Below are 9574 nucleotides of genomic sequence, written 5' to 3' on the forward strand. Positions count from 1 at the left end.
CAGACTAATTGACTCGACTCTTTCAAACATTCTCCATTGGTGCTTTGCTAGCGTGAACAGCGTATTCAGTAAAACAGCAAGCAATATATAAAATTAACAATGGCGTATGTTGTATAAAATTCCATACACACAAACAAAAACAAAAGGTATACAATAATAAAAGTATACAACATCTAAAATATTTTATTATGTACATAATAAAAACTAAAAAATAAGTGGGTTTATATTATTAGTAGTTAATATATGGTGAGATTTAATCTACAAAAAAGGTAGACATTTATAAAATCATTTCTTGCACGATGCTGAGTGGAATTTTCCATATGTACAAACTTCTGTCTTTGTATCCAGCGATGATCTGTAAAACAATACATATTTTATTAGACTCAATTCATACTAATATAATAAACTTAAAAGTGTGTTCGTTTATAACTATTTCATGACTAAATGGTTGAATGGGACTTTATAAAAAATGATATGAAGATACATAAGAAGTCTTATAATGGACCCACTGAAAATCAGTGCTGTGAGTTTCTTTATGTATTTATAATTATATATGATGCAGTGTGTAAGCTGAGTGGAAGTCACTTCAGCTTTACTAGAGCAGGTAAATCTTAATATTTAAATATATGTAAATATACCTTATGTTTACAATATTTAAATACGTATAAAAATACGTTACAATTCTATGTACAATATACTTGTATTTAAGTAATTTTATCAGCTTTCCAGTAGACATAATACAATCTCTACTTAGCTCGGTACTAGATGCCATGTGTAAATTGTCCTTGAAGTTTTAAATTAAATAAAAAAAAAATATTCAGAAATCTAACCTTGGTATCGACGACCGCCAGAGAGAGCAGCATAAGGCTGGGTCCGCGGAGTTGTGCGAGGGGCTGTGGTTCGCCCTCGCGATAAACATACACGCAACCGTCGTAGCACCCCGCGAACAGTAGCCCGCCGCTCGCGCGCAGACAGACCGCGCCCTTACCACCTTCGTGGACGCTCGCGTGTGTTCCACTCTGAAATTATGATAAAATATAAAAATCAGGAATAGATGTATCGTTACGTTTAAATGTGTTACATACTAGTTGACCCTTCGAGTAATAATCGCATAATAACTTCGCGTCTGTACAAATGTTTTGTTCGTTTTTTACTTATTCAAATGAATTTACAATTGAAATAAAACGATTAACGACATGACTAGCGGCGACTAGTCACCACTAGGCTTCCCAACTATATCCAAATACTATTCATTGCCTGATGACGATATGGGTGTAGATCTAATAATGGTCGGAATTTGATCACTAATAGGGTAGGTAAGGTAAGTAAGGTTCTGATCTCACATGGGTCTTATTCATTTCACATTAGCACATGCTAATGATGGTTAGGTAGTGTAATGAAACAAAGTAGTATTAAATCATTAAGTAACGAAATGACAATCCGCAAAATATCACCCAATTCAATAAAATACTTACAGCATAATCAAACACATGTATCTGATGACTGCTCGTTCCACAGTAAACTTTTCCATCTTCATAAAGCAGTGTGTACACTGTCATCTTGGGTCCAACCAGAGTACGCAGCAGTAGTCCAGTCTGTGCATCTTTTATCGTTACGTCTTCAGACCGAGCCGCCACTAACAGTACCTTCCGGGGGCCTTCCTTCATCGCCCTCAATGCGAGAATCGATTGCTCTGAGAATTTCACTGTACTCACTGGTATCAACATATTGTTCTGAAATATAAATCATCATTTAACATATAGGTATATTACATATAATAAAATCTTACATGACCTAAGCAATAATATTATATTCAATAAAAATGTACATGTATTCTTGTATTATAAATAGGATGTTAATTTATTTTAATTAATTTTTGTGTCCATTTGAGGATACATTTTATGTAAATGTATTTAATTATCTAATAATGTAAAAAAAGCGTGGATTATGTATTGACGAATATCCATAATAAGAACTTTAATGTAAAGTGAGAGCTGCCTAATAAAAATATGAATGGATTGCGTGCAAGTGCAATATTATGCACAAATGGAGAGTAAGCTCAGGTATGACGGCCAACGGAAGACGGTCATTGGAAGAAGCTAAGAAGTTATATTGTGCGCGTTTTTTTGTAGATTCTATTTATTATTTTATTAATAAATAAATCTTTAAATAGTAACTGTGATATTGAAAAATAGACATAAATAAAATTATTCTTAGTTTTCCTTAGCTTATAAAAATTTCATATGTAATATTTCTTTTTTTATAGAGTGGTTTGAATTATTGTCAGATACTTTAGACCTGTAGCACTGTAAGCTAAATAAATCTATTTCATATGTAATCTTAACACACAAATTGACAGATTTAACTTCATTCTGATTTTCCTATATTATTATTAGTAAAATCAGGTACTAAATGTATTTGCTAAATATTATGTACATTACTATTTACATATAATATATACATTACAATTATATTGTAAAAAGTAATAATTTTTTACTTGTAATCATCGTTACAATGTACAAAACAAAGTCGCTCTCGCTGTCTGTCCATCTCTATGTATACTTAAATCTTTAAAACTATGCAACGGATTTTGAAGCAGTTTTTTGTAATGGATAGAGTGATTCAAGGGGAAGGTTTATATGTATAATACATGTACACTTTGGTGAAGCCGGGGCGAGTAGCTAGCAAAGAATATAAACAAGAATACATTTGTAATGAAATGATTAAGAAGATTTCAACTAACCTTACACTCAAATTGTAGAACAAATCCTGTTCTTGTCCCAACGAATATAGTGTCCCACGCTCTGTCCATTGTTTGTATAGGACTAAGTACATTACATTCCGGTCCCTTCTCTAGACCAGTCTGAAAAATAAATAATATAGCGTTCATGCCATGAAAACAATGTATAAATCGCATTAGTAGGGATAACTCAAAAGCTACTGGTTTTAAATCAATAAAAAATTCATAGGTCATGTTTCAATTGTTAAAAACATTTATTGTGTTGGACAAAGATTATTATAATAGTAGAAATTGTAAAAGGAGATTGTTATAGTAATGGTGACTAGTGGCTATTCAAATCTCAAAAATGTACCCTGTTACATGGAGTGGGTATACCATTCCATAACCGGGGAAACCATAGGGGAAGGGAAATGTTAGTAATGTAGACTAATAACAGCATAATTAGCAATGTGCTATGTCAGGGTGACATCCACGCGGTTCCCACTGGAATCTATCCTGATAAAACCAATTGATTGTGTATTTGCCACAATGGGCTGACTAACCTTATTTTCTGGTGCCTAGCATAAACCGTTAGCGCAGTCATGTGCACCATTCCATTATTATCCATTAAAAACACAATCTATACATATAAATAAAATTGGAGTATCTGTTTGTAATATTGAAATAACCGTTACTACTTGCATATGAATATAAATACGGTACATACACCAAAATAACTTTTTTTAGAATTTTTGTCTGTTTTTTCCGGCTAATCTCTGAAATGGCTGATTTTGACGGGACTTTTATTGGCAGGTATCTAATGTAGTAAGGAGTAAGTTGGGTTACTTTTATTTTAGAAAAATAAAGTTAAATTCAACACGGACGAAGTCGCGGGTGCAGCTAGTGAGCCATAAAAAAATAACGAGATCAGTCCCAACGAACTGCCTAATTTCTGTCTTTCTCATCAGATGATGAAATCAGAACTTGAGAATCAGAACGTAAAGTAACCATGTTTGTTATTAAATTTAATTAGTTTTGTTGTCACATTAATTTTTTAATAACAGAAGAGATTTAAATAATTTGTACATTAAAAAAAGTTTGGATACAGTTTTGGTGTTGTATAAAATGAATTATTTAATCACAAAAGATGTTAAAATTGTTTGTAAATTTAATAAAATAGTTTTTATTACCTCCAAATCATAATAACGTATTCTAGAATCCAACGATCCAGTATATACTGTGGTCTCATATTTATCTTTGACAATCGTGAGACACGTGACTGCTAAATTGGACCCTCGTAGTGTGGAGATGAGCTGTCCATCACCACCGAAGTAGTACACATTGCCATCCAGTCCAGCTGCCAAAAAGTTTTTGTCGATGCACTGTTGAAACAAAAGTTAGGTTAGATTTGGATAATTTTTAGCAAAAAGTAAATACATGAGTACATATCAATAATAATAATATCTCTGGGCAATTAACATGCCTTGTAGTCCCAGGCTATGCAATTTGTGATATGGGTTCTAGACAACTGTTACTAAGGTACTTTTTTTTAAATACACACATAATATACATAGAAAACAGCCAGACAAATGCAAACAATTATCTATATGTATAAATAAAATAGAAAATAGAGTCTGTTTGTAATATTGAAATAACCGTTTTTTACTACATGCATGATATTGAAATTGATGATATTTTCGTGATTCAGAGCATCTAGTATCTACATTTTTTATAGTTGCAGTTAGCTGTTTTGAGGCAAACAAAATATACATGTGGCGCTAAGAGGTTACAAAACAATATACTTACTTCTATTGCCAATATGGCATCTGCATTTCCAGTAACTAGTAAAGAGTCACGTTGCAAATTCTCATCTGTAGAGTAATCATACATTTTGCATTCATTCTCTTCCTGTGCACCATCGGGGTTAGTAGCTTCTTCCATTGAGGACTGACTGTTGTCCAGTATTATCTCTTCATTTATTGCGTCAACTATCCTGTTAGTTGTATCTTTACCCTCAGTTGACTTGAATTCACAATTATCGCCAATGACTATATCTTCTGACACATCCAACATATCAAAGTGTAAGTCGTCATTAATATCTTCAATAATATTGGTTTTTTCTTTATTGTCAACCTCAATCTTCACCTCATCTTTTACAACAATGGATTCAACATCAGAGAGATCCACCTTATGCACTAACTCTCCATTATGGTTAGGTTCTTCTATCATATTACTTAAATACTTACTAACATCAACATTAACTAAGACCACAGAACATTCTTTTAACTTCAATTGAGTATTGCATGCTGATTTTGAAGTTCCAACTTTTTTTGTCACTTTTTTCTTAGGCACATTGCAATTTCTTTGTTTTAATGTTTTTTTTCTAGACTTGGAAGGTACACTCTCTAAGTCATCCAATGATATTATATCTTCCAAAGGTCTATCATCTGTGATAATCTGTTCTATCAATGATATGTTTGGTGTTTTTATTTTTTTGACATACCTCTTATTACTTGTTGATATTATATCTGGTGCTAATTTTTTTTGACGTCGACTTCTTTTCCCAACTTTTATTGGTTCAATCTGAGCTACCCGAACAGATTCTAAGGCAATTTGTTCTAACTCCTCTACTGGTATGTTAGTAAAATCATCGACAATGGTGTCCTCAGAAAGACTAGCATTGTCATGTGCGTCAGTATCTTTGTCTTCTTCCGAAGGACTCATGTTTACGACAGTCATACCTAGTGTCTGCATAACATTCTGTGATGGATCTCTAGATTCCAATGAGTTATATAACTTGAACTTTTCTTGTAACAAAACTTGTATTTCTAAATCAATTTCCTTCATTCTTTCAAAAGCATCAGTTGCTTTGGGTCTGGATTTATCAAAAATAACAGGCTCAGTTTGTATTGCTTTTGCAAACGTTTTCTTTCTTTCTGTTTGACAAAACCTGGTAGTGCAAGCTTTACTAACAACAGTTTGCGTCTCTTTTGAGACTAGTTTTTTTAATCCATGTGCTTTTGCAGATGCAGATTTTGTAACTTTATTATTTGTATGAACTTTTATTTTATTTGTCTCTATAGATTTTTCAGGTACAGTTGTAGGTGGTAATGTAGTTGTATTTCTATGTGCTTGGTGTACACTAATTTTTCGTGGTTGTTCAACAAACATATCAATATGTTTTAATTTAACCTTAGAATCAGATTTTGTGGTTTGGCTTGTGTGTTTGGTATTTGTTGTATCAGTAACTGATTTTGGACTTATGTTAGAAGAGTTGGATGAATTAGTATGATGTTTTTTCTTATTTTCATTTTGTATTGATTTTGACGTTTTAGGCTCTTCCTTTCTTTTTACATATTTATCAGAATAATGTTTATCTATGGATTCAGATTTTTTAGATTCCTTTAATGACTCTTTATTGTGTTCATCTTTAGAGAAAAATAAATTAAAAATAGACTTGGCTTCTTTACATTTTTCTGTTTTCTTAGCAGCACAATCATTTACATTTATGATTATGTTTTTATTCAAAATCTGTTTGTTGGCATCAAGGAGACTGGAATCACTTTTTTTACGTTTTTCTTTACGATGAGAAGGTTTCTGATCCAATGATCTTTTCCTTGATGTTGTTGGAGTAGATGATTTAATCAATGTACCTGTGTTTTCTGATTTTCCAAGTTCCCCTTCCAATTTTTTTTGTTGCGGTGTATGTTCTTGTTTTAAATTATCATTTTGTACTGCTATATTTTCATTGGTATCAGTGGTTTTAATAGGTGTAGTCATTATCTCTTTTTTAATTTGACATTCTGTCTTAAAATCCTTCTTTATACAGGATGGTTGTTTTATTGGTGTACTTTCAATACTTTGTGACGGACTATCAATTTTTTCTTTTATACTTTTGTCTGGAGTTTGACAGTTAATTTCAGATGACACATTAGGCTCATGTGATCGAGGCGGACTTAGGTTATCATAACTTTCAATAAAATTTGGATCAACAGCAACATGATACTGTTGATCTAATTCAGCAAATGTATCATCATCACCTGAAAATAGTTCAGTGTTTGTTTGAAAAATTGGAAATTCACTTTTAATATGATTGTCATTACATGGCTTGCTGTCAATACTTCTTCTAGTATTATTTGGTACAGGTGCATCATTAGTTAGGATATTTTCATTAGACCCTTTTTCATCCATACTTCTTCTAGATGACCTTTGATTAACAATATTTAATTTATTTTTCTCATGGTCATTACTCCTTCTGTGACGTCTTCTTTCGAAAAGAGGGTTGGATGAATTAGCTCTAATTTGATTGTAGTCATTGCTGGTATCTGTGTCAATCTTAATTTTTGTATCTGGCAACTTATCGAAAGTAGACTGTTGATTTCTCTTTTCATAATTATTATCCTGATACATGTTATCATATGTAAGTGAATTATTATAATATTGTTCACAATTTGGATTGAAATCCTGAGATGGATAATTGCCTTGATCTGCCGAAATATCAAATCTCTGATCTTCGTTATCTAATTGAAGTACTTTACTTAACTCTGCCATTACTAATGGCTTAATATCTTCAAGAAAAATTGTGTCTTGAGGCTCTAATATACATTGCATCTGTTTCATGAAAGTGTCTTCATATACAGTGTCATTGTTAATGAAATCACTGGAACTACAAAGTGACTGTTCAGCAACAGACCTCATGTGGCGATTTAAACTGATCTGTGATTCAGTTATTAGGCTGCTTATAGCATATTCAAATTTTGTTGATGAACTTGGGTCATCCATTAGTTTATGTATTCTATCTTTATCCATTTTAAAAAGTTGATGAACAATTTTATCTTTTATTTTTTCACATTTCCTAGAATCTGTTGATCGTTGCCTTTGTATTCTTTTCTTTGCAGGTGGATCTTGTTCAGTATGATAATCAAGAGTGGTATTATCTCCAAGCTGTGTACTTTGAGGTGTCTGGTTATTTGGTTTTATTGGATTTTCTTGATGAGGTTCATTACGATTCATGAGTCGTTTCCTTACAATGTCTATAGTGTCATCAACAGAATGGCTAAAACTGTTTGAGTTATCTATATCAGAACTAGGTTTTCCATCATAATGGTCTGAAGCTGGTGGTCTATGGCCTGTATATTCTGACAAAGGTAACTTATTTCCATCAATACTTTCCTGCCTTACCAATTGTCTATTGTTATATTGACCTCTGTTATCATCATAATTCACATTGATGTTATTAGAAGGGTTAGTCCAAGGGAAAACTCTGTTCTGTTTATAAGGATCTTGACAAGTATGGTTAATTCCATATTGTCTGTGGTCTACATCTCCCCTATTATTAACATAGTTATTAATTGGTTGATTCTCATAGAGATTATTAAATTCATAAGGTGTTGAAAGGGTTGAGCTATCATTGTGTCTCATATGTTGTTGATGATGAGGGTGGTTAGACCTTTGATCAAGTTGAACATTATCCCTTTGATTATTTTGACGATTATCTTTATATTTATTTCTCTTATGAATATCATATCTATATTGGTTATTTAATGATCCAGGTTGAATGCTAAAAGGTGTAACAGATCTATGTGGTCTGGGCGTGGGTGGTGGGAACCTGAAATTATTAGATTTTTTTTTATAGTTACTTTGATTATAGAAGATATTTTAAGTTAAACAAAATACACACATCACACACATTACTTTTATATTAGCTGCATTCTTACAAATAAATAATTTAATCTATGGTAATCAAATTACTTCTAATGTATGGTTCTTCTACTTACTTAGGTCAAGTAGATTTTATAAATTACAAACATCTAAAAATATATAATTTTTAATATTTGTAACATTGTCATACAGTACTTGTACTAATTTAGTCATGAAATGACAATATGAAATCATTTAAATATGAAAAATAAATAATCTCTATTCAAAGAAACTTAATACGAGCACTTTTGAATATACAATTTTTCTAAAATAATTATGAATCAATATTATTAAAGTATACAATACAATCATTTACAATTAAAATATAAGTATTTATTAATACTGACATATCAACACAAAAAAAGTTTTTAAAAAACTTAACCTAAATGTCTTATCTAGATTTAATTTATAATATGGATTCATGAGATATACTTGAGAACTTAAAAAATGTACAAATGTTATAAAATACATTATTTACTTTATATACTTGTAATAACTGCAGCGACAAAGTCTCAACGGTATTTTATAATGATATTTAAGGTTGTTGTTGTGGAAATAAATAAAAACATATATATATATATATATATATATATATATATATATATATATATTAATAAAAACAATAAAGAGTTAAAATATCATAGACAATAATTAAAATATATTTACTAATAACTACGATTATAATTATTTACAACTTTGATAATAACTAATAACTAGGTTTAATTGCTTTTAAAACATTTTATTTTCATCAACGAATTAGGCGCGAACTGTGTATTGGATACATATCACATGGAAGATAATTATAAAAGTAGTTACCTAGGCAAATCTAGTAGGCCATAAGTCGCAGGGGGCCTATAATGCGGTGTCCCGCCGCTTCTGGGTCTGAAATGCCTTGTATTTTCATTCCGCCATCCACCAATGCCTGGATGACCTCGTCTCATTGTAGCAATATTAGCACATAATATACGAGAATTAACGTTTATTAAATATTCACAGTGATATTCTTATGCAATGCACATCAGTTCAGACTGAAAATATACAATAATATTTTTGTATTTACTTAATGTCGCGTTATCCAAGGCGAACAAAAATATACATAATTTGTTTGACAATTTTTGACATTAACTTTGTTTGGGTTGCTATGTAACAAAAATA

At 31.3% G+C, this 9574-nt stretch overlaps 1 protein-coding gene across 1 annotated transcript; it reads right to left on the reverse strand.

Moving 5' to 3' along the window:
• Positions 1-167: 167 nt before the first annotated feature.
• Positions 168-9517, reverse strand: LOC131851789 (uncharacterized). The gene is made up of 7 exons (XM_059202342.1): positions 9236-9517; positions 4526-8327; positions 3910-4101; positions 2744-2863; positions 1476-1733; positions 831-1019; positions 168-355 (listed from the first exon to the last, which is right to left on the reverse strand). Exons 1-7 carry the CDS (start codon positions 9358-9360, stop codon positions 278-280), a joined length of 4764 nt encoding a protein of 1587 aa, XP_059058325.1. The 5' UTR covers positions 9361-9517; the 3' UTR covers positions 168-277.
• Positions 9518-9574: the final 57 nt, after the last annotated feature.

The sequence above is a fragment of the Achroia grisella genome, unplaced genomic scaffold (assembly GCF_030625045.1).
Source record: "Achroia grisella isolate CSIRO2021 unplaced genomic scaffold, CSIRO_AGI_Agris_v1 utg807, whole genome shotgun sequence".
Lineage (NCBI taxonomy): Eukaryota > Metazoa > Arthropoda > Insecta > Lepidoptera > Pyralidae > Achroia > Achroia grisella.

Excerpts from the sequence above, each read along its gene's own strand:
- LOC131851789 (XM_059202342.1), bottom strand. The coding sequence starts at position 9,360 with ATGAGACGAGGTCATCCAGGCATTGGTGGATGGCGGAATGAAAATACA. Across the intron at positions 8,328-9,235 it reads GGCCTACTAGATTTGCCTAG|GTTCCCACCACCCACGCCCA; the intron begins GTAACTACTTTT and ends TAATAATTTCAG. Across the intron at positions 1,734-2,743 it reads TTCTACAATTTGAGTGTAAG|AACAATATGTTGATACCAGT; the intron begins GTTAGTTGAAAT and ends TTTATATTTCAG.